General features: G+C 35.4%; 2 protein-coding genes across 3 annotated transcripts in view; one reads left to right on the top strand and one right to left on the bottom strand.

Moving 5' to 3' along the window:
* The window catches only part of LOC106074657 (uncharacterized), a 119,919-nt gene that overhangs the window by 8,743 nt on the left and 86,178 nt on the right, over window positions 1–24,998 (bottom strand). Inside the window, exons 1-2 of one of the 2 annotated variants that reach the window (XM_056041953.1) lie at window positions 6,653–6,709; window positions 5,506–5,572 (exon numbers count right to left, since the gene is read on the bottom strand). The gene's annotated coding sequence lies outside the window, so the exon portion shown is untranslated. Of the gene's footprint in view, window positions 1–5,505; window positions 5,573–6,652; window positions 6,710–24,998 lie in introns of those variants that run through there. The other variant, XM_056041952.1, reaches the window with a different exon arrangement.
* Window positions 10,579–24,325, top strand: LOC106074656 (zinc finger protein 729-like). Its single transcript, XM_013235478.2, has 3 exons — window positions 10,579–10,737; window positions 14,770–15,348; window positions 20,436–24,325. Exon 3 carries the CDS (start codon window positions 20,655–20,657, stop codon window positions 22,830–22,832), a length of 2,178 nt encoding a protein of 725 aa, XP_013090932.2. The 5' UTR covers window positions 10,579–10,737; window positions 14,770–15,348; window positions 20,436–20,654; the 3' UTR covers window positions 22,833–24,325.

Genomic DNA, 24,998 nt, shown 5'->3' with positions numbered 1-24,998 from the left:
GAGCCAAATTTTTGTCTAAGTTCAAAAATGTTCACATCATTATGTGCTATGCTCCCACCAACCTTGCAAGTGATACTGACAAAAATACATTCTATGACCAACTGCAAAGTATAGTTGACAAAATACCTACAAGAGATGTTTTGATCGTCATGGGAGACTTGAATGCCAAAGTGGGAAGTGACAACAGAGAGAGAGAGAAAAGTATGGGCACCCATAGACTTGGCACCATAAACGAAAATGGAGAAATGTTTGCAGACTTCTGCACATTTAATGAATTAGTGATAGGAGGCAGCATTTTCCCCCACAAAAAATGCCACAAAGTGACATGGGTTTCACCAGACAATAAAACAGAGAATCAAATCGACCATATTACCATACGGCGGAACTGGAGAAGCACATTACTAGATGTACGAAACAGAAGAGGAGCAGATATTGGCTCAGACCACCACCTAGTTGTTGCCAAACTAAAAATGAAGCTGGCCAGCAATAAAACAGAAAGAAACAAAAGGAAAAGATTTGACCTAGACAAGCTCAACAACACACAGATTAAAAAGGAATTCCAACTATCCCTTCAAAATAGATTTGCTGTGCTACAACTAGATGAGGCCAAACAAAGCGTCGATAAATCTTGGCAAAATTTCAAAGAAATTATTACTGAAACAAGCAATGAAGTACTAAGCCTTAACCCTAAGAAGAAAAAACAGTGGATTAGTGACGAGACATGGAAATTAATCGAAGAAAGGAAATGCGCTAAACAGGCAGTCAACCTAGCAAAAACAAGAAACCACAAGCAACAATCAAAACAAGACTACCAAGCAGTTTCACAGAAAGTCACCAAAATGCTTAGACAAGACAAACGATCATTTTACAATAATCTGGCAGAACAGGCAGAAGAAGCAGCAGGTAAAGGAGATATAAAACAACTATACAAAATCACCAAACTTCTCAGTACCAAAAAGGCTAATTGCAATGTTCCAGTCCGAAACAAATACGGAAAACTACTTTCTTCAATAAATGAACAACTTGAAAGATGGAAAGAATATTTTCAAGAAGTGCTCAATAGACCTAAACCACGAAATCCACCAGATCTAAATGCAGGACCAACACTAGACATAAACATGGAAGAAATAACAAAAGAAGAAATAAGGAATGCACTCAAACAAATGAAGACAGGTAAAGCAGCTGGAATTGACAACATACCACCCGAAGTCCTAAAAGAAGGAGGAAGTGAAATAGTTGACCAAATGCACAAACTATTCAACAAAATTTGGTTAACAGAAACACCTCCGGGTGAGTGGAAAAAGGGCTTGCTAATTAAAATACCAAAGAGTGGAGATCTATCACAATGTGAGAAATGGCGAGGCATCACTTTGCTGTCAGTACCAAGCAAGATTTTTAGCAGAATCCTACTAAACAGAATAAAGGGAGCATGTGATGAACACCTAAGGGAAGAACAGGCCGGATTCAGAAAAGGGAGATCTTGTGCTGACCAAATAGCTACACTCAGGATAATTGTAGAACAATGTGTCGAATGGCAATCTCCTCTCTATGCAACTTTTGTTGACTTTGAAAAAGCTTTTGATAGTGTCGACAGAGAATCTATCTGGACTGTAATGAGACATTATGGGATCCCCAATAAAATAATAACCATAATCAAGAACCTTTATGATGGTTTCACCTGCCAAGTAACCCACTGTGGCAAGCTGTCAGAGGAATTTCCAGTCACAACAGGAGTCAAACAGGGATGTCTTCTTTCACCACTCCTGTTCCTTCTAGTACTGGATTGGGTCACAAAAGAAGCCTACTCTAACGCAGGGAAAGGAATCCAATGGACTCTCACACAAAAGCTGGAAGATCTGGAATTCGCTGATGACATAGCCCTATTATCACACAGACTACAGGATATGCAAGAAAAGGTCACAGCTTTAAGCGAAGTAGGAAAAAGAGTAGGCCTCAAAATAAACCACCAAAAAACTAAAGTACTTAAAGTAAACAATAAACAAAGTGGAGACATAGTATTGGATTCTCAGACAATAGACCAAGTAGAAAATTTTATATACCTTGGGAGTGCAGTCAGTATATCAGGTGGAACAGATGAAGACATTAAACGCCGTATAAATCTAGCACGTCAGACATTTACACAGCTAAAACCAACCTGGAAATCTCCTTACATCTCAAACAAGACTAAACTAAGAATCTTTAATTCTAATGTCAAGGCTGTCCTACTGTATGGTTCTGAAACATGGAGAACAACTGAAGCCACAACAAAAAAAATACAGACCTTCATCAACAGATGCCTGAGAAATATCCTAAAAATACACTGGTATGACAAAGTAGAAAACACCAAACTGTGGGAGATGAGTGGACAGAAAAATATAGAAGTGCAGATCTTAGAGAGGAAGTGGAGATGGATTGGTCACACCCTTAGAAAAGATACCAGCAACAGAGCTAGGCAGGCCATAGAGTGGAACCCCCAGGGAACAAGACGCAGAGGAAGACCAAAAAGAACATGGCGACGCAGTGTACTTGAAGAAGCAGAGAAGACCGGGAAGAGCTGGGACACCATCAAAAAGCTAGCAAGAGACCGTGGAGAGTGGCGTGTTTATGTCGAGGCCCTATGTTCCATGAGGAACTCAAAGGAATGATGATGATGATGAATATACATATAAGAATAAAAAGGGGGAGGGTTTGCATCTATCTCTAAATAATATTAGATTTAATCATCACTCTTGCACCTAATAAGAGAGTATGTCACTTTGTCCTCTGACTTAGCTGGTTTTCCTGTTGATGTCGCAGCTGGCTGTGTCCTGGCTTGAGGTTCTGCAGCTGGAGGTGGCGCTCTAGCGGATAGAGGGACGCCGGTGATATAGTTCTTGTGGAGTCTCAATCCCCAAAATCTAATATCTGTAGTGGGCACAGTAGGGCGGGTGGCTGGCTACCGTGGGCACAAGGTTACTGCGGGCAGAGCGGATCTGCCGTGGGCAGCGTAGTTGACAGGATATGTCCAGTGAGTTGCAGAGGGTTGGCGTAGCTATGACGTCTCACACAGATCTGAATCTATAGGGACGTCGCACCTAATAGCTTGACAGGTGGGCTGTCGAATAGGCGGGCAATGCCGATAGCGCCAAGCGGTAGAGTTGAGTAGATCTCAGTAGGCAAGAGCAGTGCTGAATAGCACTAAGCACATAAATAGGTAAATAGGCAGGTAAATAGTTCTTGATAGCCAATAGGTGATTAATCCAATAGATAAATAGGCAGGTCAGGGGGCTGGTGCAGTGCTGAATAGCACTCAGCACATAGATAGTAGTTGAGTGGCGTCGAGTAGACACTGAACAGCAAATAGCAAATAAATAGGCAGACACCTGAGGGAGGCTGCGGATAAATAAAGACAAGTTAGGACATGTCTCTCATGCATCTTATCGATGCCCTCGACTGAGGTGCATTCGTCAGATTGGTGAAATTGCTTTAGAGCACAATGAGGAGATGATGACAAATGGGATTTGGGAAAATAGATGGCAGATAGTAGCAATATAGAAATGTACATAAAAGAGGAAATAATAATATAAAAATGTACATAGAAGGGGAAATAATAATCTCAAATAAACAACACAGGTGGATAGAGAAAGAAGGGGGGGGGGGAATGGGCGGTGGTCAGCGACCCAGATGGTTTGTTTACATATGACCGTGGGTCGAGAACAATGAAGCGTGCTTGAATGGAGAGGGTGTCCCTTCAAGCGGCGCAACTCTCCTTAGAGTAAAATGAGTACAGGGGAGACAATTCACAACAGGGGGGATAACTCGTATCTCTTTTCTAGACGCAGTATTAGTGCGCTAGTAAAATTATCACGGTTGTCAGCCGAGATAAAGGAAATAGACTAAGATGTACAAATATATACATGGTTGCATCAACGATCAATTGAGCAACGTAGCATTAATAGATTAATGCAATACATAAATAAATACATAGGACATGTTTATGTTTTCTACTTACGCCAGTGAGAAATACACAATGCACTAATTAAATATAAATGAACTAGGCAAAATACACATGATAAAATCCAATGGAAATATACACAGAGTAATTAAGATGGAACTTGTGATTAAGTTCGGCTTACCACCAGGTATTCCTCTAGGAGAAAGAATGTATGAAGTAGTCCAGACTCAATAGCTCAACGACAATGAGAAATAAGAGGGTCTGACTTGATTTAATTTACCTTATATACAGGCCTGGAGAATGTGGGCGGACACAGGAAATGTCCTAGGCTTAGAATTATCTTACACGTGGGTGAAGTCCGACAAGAGATGGGATTTGCACATTGGGAGGTCAATGGGCGTGTTTGTCCTCGTGGTCTCCTAGATCAAAGAGAGACATAGGAGAAAGGGGGGGGGTGACTTGCATTCCACACAAGGTGGTGTCCACTGCGGCTGTCAGACATCCTGTCGATAAGATCAAAGTCTGTGCGTATCTTTGCCCCGGTCAAGAGAAGATAACTCGAAAGACGTGGCCTAGCTATCTCCAATGTGGTCAACTAAGTCTAGCCTGGAGCGGAAAAGGTGGTGCGGGTGGAGAATTTAGGGGTAGGATGGGGAAATAATTAAAATAAAATAAATAAATAATGAAAAATAATAATTAATGCTGTGATAAATTTGAGTGACTCTGACAGCGAGTTTTTGACTTGTCACAGGTGCGAGCTGCTAATTTGAAGCCAGAGACCATGCCCACTGCAGGTGATCACGCCAGGCAAGCGCTGGTGGTGAGGAGAGGTATACACTAAACGTGTAGTGTCACAACCTATCATACAAACAGTGGAGGGAAGGGGGAGAGAGTCATGAAAAGACAAAGAAAAGCATCTATGGGAGGGAGGGGATGTTAAGGTGTAACAAAACAAACATCCAAATTATGAAAGAAGAGGGTCCTTGGATGGGAATTAAAAGAAAGAGAGAGAGAATACATGTAGCCTAGTTGAAAATATCATGTTTATTAAATTATAATAATTAATTTATAGATGTATAATTTATATAGGATAGATTTATTTCTGTCTGTTTCTACACATAGATTATATAGGTAGGCATATATAAATAAATAAACTATAAACGATATATATATTGTTATGACCCTATTGGCGGCGCAAAAAGGGTTAACTATAGGCTCAGCTGACACACACGTGAATCACTCAGGTCAGCGGGGCCATGGACAAGGGACAGTACTATGATTACACGCAAATATGACCAATGTTATGGTCATGTGATCGAAGGCCTGCGGTACGAGTGACACAGTGTGTAAGAAAGCGGCAGTTCAAGACCGGAGAGCGCTGAGACCACGACTGTTAGTCGGCCATTAAGTCGGTCCTGGTCAAGTCCTCAAGTGTTATGTACGAGTCCAGGAAGAAATAGAGACAGTAGAGTTGTGTACGGTGATGTACAATGTAACATTTTAGTTTGTTGAAGAGTTGCCAATTGTGTCGTATTGGCTGTCTTCTACATATTCACTTATTATTAAAGTACCAGATTATTGTGGAGCTCTTGTTGTCAGGTTCTTGGTGTGTTGTGTTTAGCAGTAGTTACAGAAGGCCTGAGTAGGAGAGATCGTAACAATATAATATATATATATTAAGATATATATTTATATATATACAATATATATTATATATATATATATATATATATATATATATATATATATATATATATATATATATGGCTCCTTTTGTCTCGAAAGGCAATGGATGCGCCCAAATGAGTCACTGGTTTTGGCTTAATCTTGAGACGGGCAGAATCTGGTGTGGCTAATCAAGCCAATTCTAGAACAGCAGACTTTGCCACAATTCGTACATGTGTATGCCTCTGATTTAGGCCAATTTTGGGCTAGCGGACAGGGCAGCTTTCTTTTTTTCCCTCCTGATTAAGGCCGCTTCAATTCTTTTGTTCTCAGCAAGGGTTGTCCGGAGTGCATGGAGACAGACTGTGCATGCTGGGACAACCCTTGCTGAGAATATATATATATATAATATATATATATTTATATATATAAATATATATAGAGAGAGTTTATATATAGAGAGAGGCAATATACTATAAATACATATTGCAGAAGTGAATCTACTTCTTTTAATACAATCTAAATAATTTTTAATTAACACAGATATAATTTATTAGCAATAATTATAACATAGTGCCATAGTTAGTGGTGTTTCTTAACAGTGCTCAATGTGAGCTATAGGAGAAAGCACAAAAACTGCGTTTAGTATAGGTCAGTATAGGAGCATGAAGTGACCCAATTAATTTTAAAATAAAATCTTGACTATGAGTGGTCAGTGGTAATTCAAAGAAACACCGCTATTTTTATAGTCCTTTAGTTGCAGAATAAGAATCTGCTTTCAGTTTTTTTGTAAGTTAAACCGTCACCAAATAAAAAAATAAAAATTTGACCTAGATGATTACTAGTAACTCTAGATCATCAATGATCATGTCATGATCATCTTAGACATCTATGATCTAGACTTAGTAGTGACACTTAGTCGTAGTTCCCGAATACGCATACTGCGGCGGCATACTCAACTGTGTGCCTAAATATAAGAATCTACTATAAACAGATATAGTCTAGGTCTAGTTTAATAAAAAAAAATTCAGGAAATACTAGAATATTATTTACTGAGTGCTATTATCCGAGTATTATCGTATACTGTATAGAAATCTATCTAGAGTAGAATCTAGACTAGATCCAGAAATGGCAAAATAGATGAACGGCGTGATGGTCTGGTCTGTTTACAGTCACTCAAATTTAGTATTTCATGTATTCCTTCGCAGTTAAAAATTTACGATGCTTATTTTGGATTCCAATTTTTATTATAATAGTATTATTACCTAATTTTATTATTATTATTATTATTAATGCCAGCTAAAGTCTAGAATTCTAGATCAAGTAATTTCTTTTGATATAAGATTTAAAGACGTATTTTAAATGGTATTATTTCACAAAGTACATGAAAAAAAAAAAAAAGATCTAGAACTCATCTTTATAGACCAACTTTAGAGGTTTTTTTTCGAAATTGAAGTGATGTACTCCCTGGTCATGGACGGTCATGGTCACATTTTTATATTATATTTTATTTATTTATTTGTTTAGTCAGCTTCTACAGAGAAGCAGAAGAGACGATAGGCATTTTTTTTTCAAAGTTCACTTAGGCCTTAGGGGAAAAGAAAGAAAATACAGGAAGTCATTGATCAGGCTACAAGTCTGTCAAAACCGTGTCATAGTGAGCGCCTAGAAGGTAAAACACCGGCTAAGCCTGACGATTTCTTCCCAGGCTTATTATGACCGAAATATTCCACCTTTTCTTTTTATTTATTTCAAAATAAACAGGGCCACATTTTAACGATCCCATTAACATAATTTTTTAGCCCGTGAACTATTGTAGGCCATCTGCTACAAGGAAATAAAACGGCCATCTCTCTTCCTTTCTCTCTCTATCTGGACCACTCTTTTCTCTCTCTATCTGAACAACCCTCTTCTCTCTCTATCTGAACCACCCTCTTCTCTCTCTATCTGAACTATCCTATCTCCTCTCTCTATCTGAACCACCCTCTTCTCTATCTGAACCACCCTCTTCTCTCTCTATCTGAACCACCCTCTCCTCTCTCTATTTGAACCACCCTCTTCTCTCTCTAACGGAACCACCCTCTTCTCTCTCTATCTGAACCACCCTCTTCTCTCTCTATCTGAACCACCCTCTTCTCTCTCTATCTGAACCACCCTCTTCTCTCTCTATCTGAACCACCCTCTTCTCTCTCTATCTGAACCACCCTCTTCTCTCTCTATCTGAACCACCCTCTTCTCTATCTGAACCACCCTCTTCTCTCTTTATCTGAACCACCCTCTTCTCTCTCTATCTGAACCACCCTCTTCTCTCTATATCTGAACCACCCTCTTTTGTTTTCACCTTGCATTTGACTTGATTTGTAAGGGCGTTTCCTAACGCCCCCCACCCCCCCACACGGTACACAGACGCACGCCACATGCTTTTGGCCCGTGAATTCCAGTGTTACCCTCACTTATCCGCTCCCCCCCCCCCCCCCACCCTCAACAAAAATTAGTCCTACGTAGGCCTACAACCTTTGACTTAACTTCACCTTCTCAATTCAATAGTTAATACCCTATGGTACTTTTCCACTGTAACACACACACATCCCAGCTTTCACAAATTCATCCCTTTTATAATACAATCACAACCCCTAACGTTTTTTGTTAGCATCCTCCAGTTGATAAAGGCCTTCACCACACACTTTTCACCACACACTTTTAAGCGTTTGGATTCCAAGAGCGTAGCCAAGAGATGTTACACATTTCTATTAGTTGCTGGGCTTCATTAACAAAGTACAGTGAAAAGTCATCTTCCAAAATAAAAAAATAAAAAACAACTAAATGTGGCTCAACAAAAGATGGCTAAGATGGATTTTAGAAGTCAGTTATAGAGATCGGGTCTCAATCAAGGAAATCCTAGGCCAAACTGGGAGTCGGTCGACCACTTAGTAAGGTTATGTTTGTGACAGACCGTTGCATGGGGTTTGTGAGACATGTTCTCCGACAAAATGAATTACGCATTCTAAGATGACATGTATGCCATTACGAGGAAAGCGCAAACAGGGACATCCTAGTAGCCTACAACTTGGAGCGACACTTTCATGGAGGTCTTCAGAGCAGTGGTAACCAGGTGGGCAGAGACTTCAACCATTGCCAGTGACAGATTTTTGTGGAGGCAGTTTGCCACCCAATGCACCGAACAGCGCGGGAGGATCTAAGTCCTAAGTAGATAAGAATAGCAGATTAAGTTTTTGAACTAAAATTTTTAAAATCAGGATAGGCTCCCCTCAGACCCCTTTGCTTGCAAGGGCGGGGTGTCTACAATTTCCCACCAACTCCAGGAAGAACCTATCTAGGGTACAATAAACATCTTCCAAAAGAATGAAGGGTTAGAATCAGGGTTCGTAGCGCTCCTAAAATCTCCTAAAAAATGAAAAGTCTCCTAAAATCCTGAACTTCTCATTAAAAAATGCCAGAAATCTCCTAAAATTGTGTCCACTCTCCTAAAATTTTTACCCAATATTTTTTAAAATAAAATTTTGCTTATTTCTTGCTAAAAAATGTGTGTGTGTGTGGGTGTGTGTGGGGGGGGGGGGGGAAACAACAGCATAACTAGGCATTCTGATTGCATGACCTTACGGGCTGGCTGTGTTAATGAGCTGACCAGTGACGCGTCTACACCGCCTTTCACTACTTGTGAAGATGGCCTTGGCACAAGCAAGCATTTCACCTGGCATTATTATATATATAGGTTTGTTCGTTTGAAGGCAGAGTAGACATGGTTGTTTCCTTTCATTGTAACGACCGAAGACGCGCTAGATTTAGTGTGTAGTGACTATTGACTATGATTAGATCCGAACAATTACCAGCCTAATGTGTAGGCTACACCCCTCCGGGCCCTCCCTCAACTAAAATATTCTTGTAACAGTAAGAGTGACTTCGCGTGGAAAGTCTGTAAATCATCTAGATCTAGCTAGTATAATGGTAGCCTATCTAAAGTTAGATTTTAGTCAATTTAATGATCTTGATACATCTGATGTCTAGATTACTCTAAAAATACGCTAGATTCTACATTTAGGCTAAATCACTATAAACTAGTGACGATAATTCGCACACAGCCGTGAAAATTTTTAGTGACTATTAGATCTAGGGTTTAGATTTACGGTAGATTCAGTGAAGATAATTTGCACACAGCCGTAAAAAGTAAGTGAATTTTAGTGGCTTAGATCTAGTGTCTAGATTTAAGGTAGATTTAACGAAAATAATTTGCACACAGCTGTGAAAAGTCCGTAAAAGTTATTTCGGTCGTAAAAGTCAAGAAAACAACATAGATCTAGTTGAAAAATAAATTCTGCTTGAAAAAAAAAAGCTAATAGGTCTAATACCCCCCCTTCCCAATCCAAAAGCCATTATTTAGTAGGCCTAAGCAAATGTCAATTAAACATACAAATAGACCTTTATATTACAGGCTCTGTTTATGAGGAGGATTTATACACTTAATAAAATAATAAAACATAAATATATATATATGTTTTAAATATAGGCCTATATATGGCCGGGGGGGGGGGGATCCTGGCTACACCCATGGCTTTTTTTCACACTTGTTCATCAGTGCATCTACAGCAAAGAAATGCCCGTGTACTGGGGTGTACCTTAGTGAACTGATCACATCCATGTGTCTCTCCGAAAGCCCTGCATTCCACAGACTCAAAGCTTCTAGTTGTGTCACATTTCTCCCTCAAAAGTTAGGCTACGGGTTTGCGGGCTTTTTTCATTATAAGGTCACACAATTTCTAACTCGCCCCCCATTGAGCTCAGACATACAACATGCTTTACTACATTCAAGAACCTATCTGTTCAAAACTTTTTTAGATTAGTTTGTCATTTTCGCTATCCTTTATTCCTTTTTACAAAGCTTATTTCAACTAATTATAAATTCTGTCACAGTCTGTCTGGTAAAATCACAAATAAATGGATATCACAAGGGAGATCACTCTCTTATAAATGTCACGTGGTCAACAACTTGTTGCGCGGCATTTATTCGATGATCTTCATCTTGAATGATCTTGATCATCTAGACTAGAGTCTAAGAGTGACGAGTCTTAAGATCTATCTAGATCTAATTTAAATCTATCTAGATTACATTTAGTCTATATGTAGTTAAAATCCTTTTCTTTTTGCTAATTTTCGTGGCATCAATTTTGAATTTAGGCTATGAGTTAAATGAGTACTATGATACTATCAATAATCAATCATGATTAGTAGTAATAATGTAATAGTAATATTAGTATTATTAGTATCATAAACTATGATTAGTATAGTATGATAATAGATCTAGAGTCTAGATCTATACTATATAGATCTAGAATCTAGACTCTAATTATTATAATAACAACAAAAGATTTTAGATACCTAGATCTAGGACTGGTATGATTCACTATGAGTTAGTAGGCAGGGGCGTAACTAGGGATTTGGGGCCCGGGGGGATTGACCTCTTTGGGGGCCCTTGCATTTTGACATTCGACATATGACATGAGATAATGTACGCAAAAATATATAAGCCCCAAATCAAATTGGTTCAGTATATCAGTAAACTTAACAAAAAGTAATCATCAAGACTCTTATAATGAATAATACCGTTGATTATTAGTTAAATAATGCACAAGTGACAAATCTCAATTGATATCGCTTCACGTCGTGCATTCTGTGCAGCAAAGAGTGCCAAAGACATCTATAACATCAACTACATCGATACTTTGAGCACACGTAATTCCCATATGAAGCCTGTTTCCTCAATATGACTATTGGGGATTGTATTACTGGTTTGTTGATGAAAGGTATTCGTGCATCAATTCAATGACATCATTGAAAAAGCGATTTTCCATTTATTTCATCATACAAACAGGAAAAATAGCACAGTTTGTCATAAGCGTGTCTTCATCTAACAGGTGTCTTGGTTCAAGAAGAAACCCAAAGGTATCCATTTTCTTTCCAGCCTTTGGAATCTGCCCTTCATCTCCATATGAAATCTGTCCAGCACTTCTGTTGCGACACGTTTGAATGGCAGTTTTATTATGGCAGTTTTATTGACAGTCCTACATTAGAACTCAACTTCCCATCAAGTCTTTTCTTTCTTCTGATTGTTTTGATTACAGGGAATCCATAGTATTCACTACCTTCTTTTGCTTTTTCGATGGATTAGGTTTTTGTCAGTTTCTCATCATTTTGCAGAAAGCATGAAAGGGTAGGCCTACTAATTTCTTTAGCAGCTTCCCCTATATGTAGTCCAGACTTTTGTAGTTTCTTCTGAACTATATTAATTGGGCACAGGAGCTTTGACCAGAATTCCAGATAGGCAAAACATTCTTAATTTTCCACTGCATGAAGAAGATTCTGTTCTAATATTATAATGGTATTATGTCATTGTTGGTTGTTTATGTTTTGTGCGAAAGCAAAAGGATTCAGAGCATACAAAAGTGGGAAAGATCCATATCTCGTTAAGCTAGAGTATAGAAATACTCTGATAAGTGGACTGCCGTATTCACCATCACAACTGCTGACGAGTAGAAGACTCAGGGAATCATTCCAACTGATCCCAAACTATTGAAACCATCGGTAGCTGAAAATGCAGAGAAATTACTCAACGAACGACAGATGAAAAGCAAAGTAAAATACGATGCAAAAGCAAGACTACCTAAAGATTATTCTGTCGGAGAGTTCGTCTAGGTCAAACATGGCAGAAAGCAGTTGTCATAAAAAAAACATTCAGCACCCAGATCTTACATCATAAAGACAAACGATGGAAAAACATACAGAAAAAATCAACGCTTTTTACATAAGAGTTTCGATGAAGACATCTCTAGGTACTATGATACAGATGAAGACAATGAACTGCAAACTGTTGGAACATACGAAACAGACAGTTATAGACCAACGTCTAGAGAACTTGTTGTGCCAGTCAAGACAACCAGAATTGTTAAAGTTCCTAGTAGACAGGGCCGGCATTAGGCCACTGCAGTCTATGCAGTCGCAGTGGGCCCCGCGCTTTCATGGGCTCCGCGCTAATTCTAAGTGTACATTATTAAATTAAACCATTATAAGGTATATAAAATAACAGGGTTTTCGCGACCTCCTGATTTTCCAGGGCCTCCAGGAAATCTCATGAAAAGGCAAAATATACGATAAAATCCTGAACTTTTTTTGAATTTATTCAAATCTCCTAAAGAATAGACGAAATTGACATTTAGGGGTGCCAATAAATAAAAAGTGGCATTGCGAGCTTTCATTTGATAAAAATTTATTGCAAAGACGAAAGTAGGCCTATTTGCTAATTCAAAAAAAAAAAAAAATTTGACATTATGCTTATCCCTACCCAGACTAGGCCCCGCGCGATCCGTTTCGCATAGGGCCCCTCAAATGATAGGGCCGGCCTTGCTAGTAGATATCACTCTTAAGAACTTTAAAAGGAAGGGTGTGATAATAACTTCTAAAGGAAGGATGTGCTAATATTATATGATATTACGTCATTGTTTTTTGTTTATGTTTTGTGCGAAAGCAAAAGGATTAGATGGAAATAAAAAGAGAGTTTCCATTGGATTGAGGAAAGATGAATAGAGGGATGATAACTCGAGTGTGAAGTTTAATTCTGAAATTATAGACGCCACACCCGAATAATGGACTATTCTAGCATTATTAAGAATAACTTATAACTTTTAGATCTGTTATACTAGATTCTGTAAATTTTGCTTCAAGGTTAATTAGTGTAGCCATAAAATACTCGCCATTTAGATCTATTATTAGTAAAGGTAACAATATACCTGGAATTCGCTGCATATCATGCAGTTTTATTCGTGGCAACAAAGTTTAAAATGTAAGACTAACTTTAAAAAAAACTTTGATCTCTGTGGGAAAAAATATTTTTAAAATGTCAACAAAGTCAACATACTGATAGACCTAGATCTAGGTTTAATCTTTGTGATAAATTTAATCCATAAATGTTTTTTAAAAAAATACACCCGTTGACACTATTTGTCAATCAAATATATTAATTTATGTATTTACAAATAAATTTCGGACACCCATTTGGGGGGGGGGGGGGGGGGGGGCCGGGGGGATTTAAAAATTCTCCCCCCCCCCCCCTAAGTTACGCCACTGTTAGTAGGTATGTGATGAGTAGGTCGCCTAGGAGTTAGATCTAGGAGTAGACCGAGGTCTAGAATTATCTTTCGTTAGTATAGCTTTTTTCGTATTTATAGCTAAGTACAATTATCTATATATCTAATAATAATTATCTAGATTCTAGATGGATTAAATTTCTTCCTTTCTTCTAGATCTACATTCAATGAGTAACAGTTAAACATTGATAACATTCTGATTCTAGATGTAGATTAGTAGATCTAGATATCCAGAATCCAGGTCTATAGGCCTATACTATTATATAGATTCTAATCTACCCTTAGACTCTTACTCTAGTATTACTAGTAGCCTAAGTTAGTAAGTTACTAAGTATGCCTATCTAATCTAGCTAAACTCAATGCTGCTCTATAATAAAATTTAATGAATGTAATTATTAGGTTTTTCAAATTTGAGTTATCATTTAAATTATGCATAAAATGTTGTAATAGCAATAATAAACATTTTACCATTTTTTATTTAAATACATTTAAATTTTAGGCCTATATTGAATAAATTAGACACTAAATTTCTGACATCCAAAAAAACCCAGAGTTCTTTGAGATTTTGATTTTAGGTGAGGCATATATATAGAGATCGAAAAGCATTAGGATTGTCTTTTAAATTTCTGTTTTAAGTTTGTTGAGTAATTATTGCTTGGTTGTGGAACATCCCAATGTTGTGTGGACTGGACGATATCCTCTGGAGTGCTTTATTATCCAAGACCGAAGTGAAGTGGCAATAGTGATAAAAAAACAGAACACTGTTTTACTCTATTTGATACTGCAAAAGGTTTTGAGTTCTTGTAGTCATCTGTACCTGAACATGATCTATCAGAGCACCTCTCTACTAACAGTGTCCAATGCTTTTTTTTTTTAGATCCATATCTGTATATAATTTAAATATAATACAGCCTTAGAGCTATGTAATTTTTAGTGGGGCTTGAATGATTGTTTAAAACTTTGTTTTTCTTTAACTTATTTGCTTAGATGTTTTCTTTTTTTTTTTAATTACAGGAGCAATTATTGTAATTGCATAGACACATAATTATAGTGATGCCATAAGAAGACTTTATCATTGAGTTTAACAACAAACTTTCTCAATATTAACTATATGGAGGATTGAAAACAGGACTCTGCTTTTGTCTAATGATCTCTGCTGTCATATATAATAGAAAGAAATGAACAAATCAGTGTAAAAACTCATGCAACTGAAACAAGATATTGAATGATGTTCAAGATTTTAATATTAAGAAATTCTATTGACAAAGAAATCTGAAAAACAAATTCACTCAAGATCAATGAAGGAAGATATGGAACATGACTTTACTAATTATCTCAGAAATGTCATGAAAATTTTTGAAGAAAGAATGCTCTTTAGTGTTAGAAGACAGGGATCAAACCTTTACTAATCACCCCAAAATTGTCATGAAAATTGAGAAGAAAGAATGCTCTTTAGAAGACGAGGAGCAAGACTTTACTAATGAACTCAGAAATGTCATGAAAATTGAGAAGAAAGAATGCTCTATAAACTCACAGACACCAGAAAATCACTCTAGTGGCCAAATTGATTTGATTTTCACAGAAAATATACAGGTAAGACTATTTCTATGTAGTAGTCAGGACTGAATGTAAATTTTTGCAAAGCCTATATTAACTCACTCTGTCTGTCTGGTAAAAAGTTTGAACACATTATTTCCCCACACCCAATCTCAGATCAAGCTGAAAATTTGCACAATTATTTCTTTTACCTGACAAATCAAGTCTCTATTTTAAAAATTAACCAATTAGTTAATCAACTATTGGCAATTAATTATTACGTTTGGTACCTCAAACAATGGAAATTGTATATGACTGAAGGGGTGGTATAAGCTGAATTAGTCCCCTTTATAGGTCATCATCTTGGTCTTATTGATCACAACATGAAAAATAGGATGAGACTATAGAAACAATAGATAACTCTACAATCTTTCATGTTCATTGTATTTAAGATTAAAAAGGAATAAAACAATGATGATAAATCTGTGTTTGCTTGGAGGCCTTACAATACTAAACTCATTCATTGGCCTCCTTCAGTCGTAGAACGACTATGGTTCATCTCAAACACTTTTTTATATGGCTGTGGAGCCCTATTTTGGAGAGACACTCCCGTCCACATATATATTGCAGGTCAAGGTGGCTTTCACTTTGGTGGTAGAGGAGCTGGCCATTTTTCGTATGGCACACTTTTCTTCAAGGCCCATGTTTTCTTGCTATCCATAGTTTTCTTGGCCACCGTCTCTCTCCAACAAGTGCGGTCTAGGGCTATGTCTTCCCAATGGTCAGTATCAATGTTCACTGATTTTAAATCTGTTTTATCACATTCACGTAACAGAGGTGGGGGCGACCAGTTTTTCGTGAGCCAGACGCAAGTTTCCCATAGAGAATGATTTTTGGGATGCAATTGTCTTCCATCCAGCGAACATAACCGAGCCAGCACAGTACCCTTCAAGTATTTTTATTTTTTTAGTGGCTTTCAAAGTTCAAGGGTTAATGGTAATTTTTTTTTTTTTAATCATTTTACTTCTTTGCTAATAATGGCAGAATGTTTGTTATAACTTCTCTAATGGGTACAAGATCTCAAATGTTTTAATTAATGAAAGATAACAAATGTACTTGCCATCTTAAATATGTTTTTTTGTAAAGGGTACTAGATCTCAAATGGTCTTATAATAGGTACTACATCTCAAAATTTATTTTTAATGGGTACCACATCTCAAATGTTTATTCCAATGGGTACTGGACCAAAAAATGACGATATTTAGAAGAGTTAGAATGCTGATTCACGGACATGCAAGTAGTTTATTGCACAACATAAGTAAAATACAGACACAGGTCACAGTCAAAATCATGTTCAACAGAACAACTCAATATCTTATAGACTCAAATTGATTCAATTCTCTTTTGACTATTTTATAACTCAACTCTATTTCAATCTCAACTAAAATAAATAACGAACTAGAAATTAACTGAACTATTATTTATTTTGAACTCAAAGTTACTTCAACCAACTTTCATCAACTGACTACTTAATTCAACTTACTTTCAACTCCAACTTTCTCTCTCTCTCTCATTCATACTATCCCTCTGACCTTGGAACTCTACACAACAGTTTACTTTGCAAGAAGTGAACACTTCTAACAAAATGGCATTTAAAATAGAATCATGAAATTCTAACCTTAAACTAAGAATAATTGGGTCAGTTACAAATGGGGACTAGATCTCAAAATGTTCTTTCTAATGGGTAAATTAAAGTAATTGAAGCAAAATACCCCTTTTGAGACCTTGCAATCTATGGGGCAGATGATGTTAAGGTCATCTGTTTCTTTGGCCAATGATTAAGGAGAAGGGTGCCATGCGGCCAGGACATGATCTTTACTTTCCGATAACGAGCTAAGTAGACTTTATTTATTTGTTATTAATCAGTTGGTTTCTTAGTCTCTTTTTCTCTCCCGTATGTGTTTTTTTGTTACTGTAAAGATTGTAAAGACCAGATTAGGGACGAATAGTAATTAAAATACAAACTTAAGTTTTGAGATGAGACAGTAGTGATTTGATTGTTATGCCCTGTATCTTTCATACTATATTCTTTTAAGCGATCATTTTGTTATTGAGATGAGACTGTAGTGTGCCTTAGTGATGGCGGTCTTTTGGTTATTTTGACCTGAACCTGTCCTACTATTTTTATTTTTTCATTATTTTATTTTATTTTTTTTGGCCTTTATTTCTGTATTTTTTTAGGGTTAGGGTTTCTTAACAAACTCATTATTAGTTGTAGCTGAAACTTGGTTATTATTATTTGTATGTCTCAGTACATTGTATATCAGAGAAAAGGAGCAAAAATAGTATAACGACAAAAACTAAAAGGCAGGCAACCCAAGAGCAGACGACGAATACAATGGCTTGATTATTTAAACTCCTTAGAGAGGCAGATTTACAGCTGCTAAAAGTTTGGACATGGAGACAAAAAGCTCAGGATCTGAATGGTAAGATGTGTTGAAGCAGCCCAGAACCCTCCATGGGCTGTAGTACCTCTGGGATGGATGGATTATCTTGCTTGGAGGACCAAACAGACTTATTAATCAATAGTTTTGGCATTGTTTCAATTTTTTTTCTATTGGGCAGTGGAAACATTAAAGAGTTGGTCCATTCCTTTGGTCATGTTTTTTTCTTCCCATATTATCAAGAATATTGTCAGCCACTGTGCTTGAAAGTTCTTAAGTTATTTTAAGAGTTCTCTCCACTTCTGACTGGCATTGTAGCCTCTCTGAGGTCTCTTATGTCCCGGGTTGTTTTTTTTAATTAGACTATCTCTTGATAATACTGATCTTTACAATATTATACTCTGTGCTCTTTCTAACAACATACACTATTCTGTCCACCTTCTAACAGCATACACTATTCTGTCCACCTTCTAAAAACCTACAATATTCTGTCCACCTTCTAACAGCATACAATATTCTGTCCACCTTCTAACAACATACAATATTCTGTCCACCTTCTAAAAACATACAATATTCTGTCCACATTCTAAAAACATACAATATTCTGTCCACATTCTAAAAACCTACAATATTCTGTCCACCTTCTAAAAACCTACAATATTCTGTCCACCTTCTAAAAACCTACAATATTCTGTCCACCTTCTAAAAACCTACAATATTCTGTCCACCTTCTAAAAACATACAATATTCTGTCCACCTTCTAAAAACATACAATATTCTGTCCACATTCTAATAACCTACAATATTCTGTTCACATTCTAATAACATACAATATTCTGTCCACCTTCCAACAACCTACAATATTCTGTTCACATTCTAATAAACTACAATATTCTTTTCACATTCTAATAACATACAATATTCTGTCCACCTTCTAATAACATACAATATTCTGTCCACCTTCTAACAACCTACAATATTCTTTTCACATTCTAACAACATACAATATTCTGTCCATTCTAATAACAAACAATATTCTGTCCACATTCTAATATCATACAATATTCTGTCCACCTTCTAACAACCTACAATATTCTGTCCATTCTAATAACATACAATATTCTGTCCACATTCTAATAACATACAATATTCTGTCCACCTTCTAACAACCTACAATATTCTGTCCATTGTAATAACATACAATATTCTGTCCACATTCTAATAACATACAATATTCTGTCCATTCTAATAATTAACATACAATATTCTGTCCATTCTAATAACATACAATATTCTGTCCACCTTCTAACAACCTACAATATTCTGTCCATTCTAATAACATACAATATTCTGTCCACCTTCTAACAACATACAATATTCTGTCCACATTCTAATAACCTACAATATTCTGTCCATTCTAATAACATACAATATTCTGTTCACATTCTAACAACCTACAATATTCTGTTCACATTCTAATAACCTACAATATTCTGTCCATACTAATAACATACAATATTCTGTTCATCTGCCAAGCCAATAGTCTTCAGCCAGAAGAGATCCATCATTGTTTTCTATTACTGTGGTTCTAGCTTGCCTTGTAATTATTTTAGTGTTCAATAAGCTTTCTTGCAGTTGTCATCTGTCATTTTTCTTTTGCAGATTTGCATTTTCTGTCTTTATTGGTTGAGCTCCTTTCTTTTTTAATAGAATTTAAGAAAAATGTTTTTAAACTTTGTCCTTTCAACATCTCATATCCATCATTTAATAAACTGATTGCTGTATGAAATATTGGATTGAAAAGATTTCAAAAATATTTTCTGTATGAAAAATTGGATAGAAAAATATTTCAAAGTTATTTTTATGTGTTTTTATTTTCTCTTTGTTGATATTTCTGATTGTGGAAATTATATTTCAGCATTTATAATATAAGCCAGTTCTCTTGATGCCAGGATAATATTAGATTTTTGTAGGAGATATTATGTGTATATAAAATAATTTAGAACTATTCCATTGCTGATAAATTATTACTTATGGTGTGTAACGATTTACTGACTGTTTATTTGATTTAATATATTATGCCATATATTGAGCTAGACGAAGTCATCCACGTCACATTCAGCAAATGTTGCTTTCGTCTTCTCCTCCAATTGACCTTTACCTGGTTGCACTGACATTGTGGTTGCATCGCCATCCACGTTGCACTCAGGAAACGTTGCTTTCTTCAACTTCTCCAGTCGGCCTTCATCTTGTTGCAGTGATGTGGTGGTTGCATCCCCATGCACTTTCAGACTTTGGACTTAGCAAATGTCGCCTTCTTCTGTCATTCACTACTGAGGGCAGTGTGAAGCCCTTTGACTTCAACACATTCGCTCTTATATAGGGTCCCTACAGGCCTTCTAGAACTGGATGGAATGACATTTGACCACTCAGGTTGATCACATTTGCTGTGACTTGTGTGCCTAATATTTACAACACAGGTCCTTGTTGAACTGGCGTGTACTGTAACTTGTCACGGTTGACCGCTTGTCTAGCACTGGCCTGGGGTGCTTTGCATAGTCTAAAAATCACACAGCACTACCCCCATTGGTGTCACCACCAGGTTTATAACAATACTATACGTCATAACACTCATATTACAGTAATATTACATTACTAAATTAACATTTTGTTAACATTACTTTTTATTTTATCTTGCAGACTAAAGGGATTAATGTGAATCAAGATATGTATGATAGAAATACTCCTAACATGGTAGAGTATTCTGAAGCTTTGAAGATTATGGACAACATCATTTAAATGATTGTAGAACCCATCATATGGTTTATGCAGTGAAAAAAATCCAACACAATTCATAAATGTACAGAAATATTCTCTACTTCATCAATCTCAAAGGGCCATGAATTAATTCATTCATCTATGAAAACATTTAGAAGTGAAATGCTTCAAAATAAATTTCATAAAAAGCCCCAGAAAGAATTATGTCAAGCAGCAAACCTTGACAAACAAAAATCAATTCTTTCAGGGCAAAACAAATGTAAGTGTGACTTGTGTCAAAAAGAAATGTCTAAGTCACACTTAACAATTCACTTGACAAGTCATATTGGAAAAAAACTATTTCAATGCCCCATTTGTCAAAAAGAATTCATGCAGTACTCGAGCTTTAAATGCCATGAGACTATTCATTCTGTTAAAAAGCCATTTAAATGTCTAATTTGTCAAAAGGAATTTAGTCATCTTTCAAAGTTCAAAGGGCATGAGACTATTCATTCCGGGCAAAAGCCATTTAGATGTAACATTTGTCGAAAAGAGTTCCGTCTGTCCTTCAGTTTAAAATACCATAAGATGATTCATTCTGGGAAAAAGCTTTTTAAGTGTGACATGTGTCAGAAACAATTGTATCATAAAAAAGACTTGGAAGTTCACCTGGCTATTCATTGTGTAATTAAACTATTTCAATGTAACATTTTTGGTAAAGGGCTTAATCATTCCTCTGGCTTAACAAGTCCTGTAATGATTCATTCTGAGAAAAATGTATTTAAATGTGTAATGTGTCAAAAGACATTTAGTCAATATACATATTTGAAACATCACATGTTGATTCATTCTGGAGATAAGCCTTATAAATGTAACATTTGTCAAAAGGAATTCAGGCGGACATCAGGATTAACATACCATGACATGATTTGTTCTGGAAAAAAAACATTTAAATGTCGAATTTGTCAAAAGGAATTTGGTCTGAATGGAAACTTAAAACGTCATGATTTGATTCATTCTAGGAAAAAGCCATTTAAATGTAACATTTGTCAAAAGGAATTCACTCAGTCCAACAACTTAAAAACCCATGAGATGATGGTTCATTACAAAAAAACAACTTTTAGATGTGAAATTTGTCAAAAGAAATTCAGTCAGTCCTCAAATTTAAAACGCCATGACATGATTCATTCTGGAATAAAGCCATATAAATGTCAATTTTGTCAAAAGAAATTCAGTCATTCCTCAAATTTAAAACGCCATGGCATGATTCATTCTGGAATAAAGCCATATAAATGTCAATTTTGTCAAAAGGAATTCTGTCAATCCTCACAGTTAAAAAGACATGAGGTTATTCATATTGGTAAAAAGTTATTTCAATGTGACTTTTGTCAGAAAGAGTTTTATCGTATTTCAGACTTAAAATACCATTTAATGTATCATTCTGGGCTAAAGCTATTTAAATGTAACTTTTGTCAAAAAGATTTCTACTTTTCCTGCCATCTAAAAACCCATGAGATGGTGGTTCATTTAAAAAAAAAGCCATTTAAATGTCAAATTTGTCAAAAGAAATTTGCTCTGAATGGAAACTTAAAACGTCATGAGTTGATTCATTCTAGAAAAAAGCCATTTAAATGTAACATTTGTCAAAAGAAATTTGCTCTGAATGGAAACTTAAAACGTCATGAGTTGATTCATTCTAGAAAAAAGCCATTTAAATGTAACATTTGTCAAAAGGAATTCACTCAGTCCAACAACTTAAAAACCCATGAGATGATGGTTCATTATAAAAAAACAACTTTTAGATGTGAAATTTGTCAAATGAAATTCAGTCAGTTCTCAAATTTAGAACGCCATAGCATGAATCATTCTGGAATAAAGCCATATAAATGTCAATTTTGTCAAAAGGACTTCTGTCAATCCTCACAGTTAAAAAGACATAAGGTTATTCATATTAGTAAAAAGTTATTTAAATGTGACATTTGTCGGAAAGAGTTCTATCATATTTCAGACTTAAAATACCATTTAATGTATCATTCTGGGCTAAAGCTATTTAAATGTAACTTTTGTCAAAAAGATTTCTACTTTTCCTGCCATCTAAAAACCCATGAGATGGTGGTTCATTTAAAAAAAAAGCCATTTAAATGTCAAATTTGTCAAAAGAAATTTGCTCTCAATGGAAACTTAAAACGTCATGAGTTGATTCATTCTAGAAAAAAGCCATTTAAATGTAACATTTGTCAAAAGGAATTCACTCTTTCCAATAACTTAAAACGCCATGAGAAGATTCATTTTCGGGAAAAGCGATTGAAACTAAAAAAACTGTTCAAAAAGGATAATTAAAGGATAATTCAGTCCTCGGGTCTAAAAAAGCCTTATATAATTAATTTTTATAAAAAAATATTTAAGTGTGACATTAGTCAAAAACAAAAGTTGAATAAGTCAAAGTTAATTTACCATGTGTCAATTCATTGTGAAACCAAACTATAAAATTGTCCTTTACATTCTTACAAAAGTCAAAACACCAGCCATTTCACTTTGGTTTAAACCTAATTAAATTCTTTTGCTGCTCACAGGGGAACAGCCATAAGTAGTTTTTTGTGTGGTCTGTCTGTCCATAAAAAAACAGTTGGAATTCTGATTTCATGTTGTTTTGCAACTTGCACAGTTTTAACTCTTTCTCTCCTAATTAACTATACCATCGTTGATTTAACCCAATTAAATTAATTTTTGGCAGTATGCATGCATTATCCCATAATTCTATACCAAAGTAACGTTTTCTGATTACCAACAAAAATATTATTGAAGTTTAATCATAAAAAGGTAGAATGTACAAATGTGAGAAAATATGTCAGAATGTGGAAAATAATTACAGAGATAAAGAGTTAAATGCAACAGCTTATATATATATATATATCAAATCATTGAATAAGAACAATCTGATATAAACTTTGTCACATGTAAATTATGAGTGAGTCTGGTGTGAATGTACACTTTGATTTCTTATAGTTATGTTTTTTGTTTGGTGTAATGCACAAATTGTTAGACTAATTTCCATACGGACAATAAAGATTATTATTATTATATATATATATTCTCATAGGTAACCAATTTGTTTTAAAATGACATGTGAAACTTTTTTATTTCAAAATAATATTTCTAAACAATATGTAAATATATCATTTTCTATTAATTTTACTATTGGGCTATACCAAGCCACATAAGGGAAATTATTCTTCTTTATATATTTTTTTTTTATTTGTATATCTACAATGTTGCTATTTGACAAAATAAAGTCTAGCTCTAATAGATACATTACTAATGAACATGTTTTCTGCTGTAAAAACTACTAGTGATTTAGCTATACGTTAATTACCCTGTTAAATGAACCTACTTGTTAAATGACTAATGCCTTCAACAGGAACAGAAAGTGGAACACAACTACATAGACTTCAAAAAAGCTTTTGACAGGGTTTGGCATGGAAGTAATAAAGTTTAACATGGAGATAAACATTATATATTTAATCAAAGCCCTGTATCAAGTCTGAACAACCAGCTCCTTTGAACATATTTCTGGAGCATAGTATGATGGAGAGACTAACTTTTTTGACTCTACCACCTTTTCCAGTTTTCGGTAGACCCCCTTACTTTGCTAATTATGCATTTTTGACATTTTTTTCACTTATTTTTATTTCAAATAGATCGATTTATTAATAAAATTCAAATAAATAAACACATATTAGTTGGTTACTTTGATAATAAAATTTCCATAATGGGATTTAATTTTAAAGGTTTAATATTTAAAATCCTTGGTTAGTGAGGTCCAGTTAGTTTTTTTTATTAGAAGAATGGCAACCTTGCTGAAACATTTTTCCACATGAGATAGAAAAAACAACTTTCTGACGATATTCCATAATATCTTACAAGTATCTGAAGCCAGAAGAGAATGTAAAAAAAATTTTTTTACTTAAAGCTCTTCATTAGTATTTTTTCCAAGAAGTTCTTCTCGTAATGTTACATCTAGATATATGGCATTTAAATGCTCCACATAATTCAAAAAATCATCTTCCTGACAGTTTGTAAATTTACCCCGTCCAATGTTTTGCTTCATTAATTATATTTTTTTCAAGAATTACTGAGACTATATCGACTTCTTTTCTATCAGATTGATGTTATCACCTTTTAGCTGTTTAATAGACTGTGATGCCCTATTGGTTACTAATTTGTTTTAAAATTGGATCTTAAGCATCCAAGAATGCCGAAACAGTTTTAAAAAGAGAAGACAATATTGTCAAGCCTTTCGACAACCATTGTACATCAATGTGAAGTGATAAAAGTTTTCGGTAAAAAGGGTATAATTCCCCGTGGATTTCTGGATTCATAATAAAACAACAAATGCCAAAAAAAAAAACGCATCATTACCAGGCAAAATTAACTCATCCAGTTTTGTAGAGAAATATGTTGTTTACAACTTTCAATATCAAAACTCATTTTACCAAAGAAATGTAT

This window comes from Biomphalaria glabrata, chromosome 9 (genome assembly GCF_947242115.1).
Source record: "Biomphalaria glabrata chromosome 9, xgBioGlab47.1, whole genome shotgun sequence".
In the NCBI taxonomy this organism is placed as follows: domain Eukaryota; kingdom Metazoa; phylum Mollusca; class Gastropoda; family Planorbidae; genus Biomphalaria; species Biomphalaria glabrata.
The sequence above is the reverse complement of the archived record's forward strand: the minus strand, read 5'-3'. Positions and strand labels throughout refer to the sequence as shown.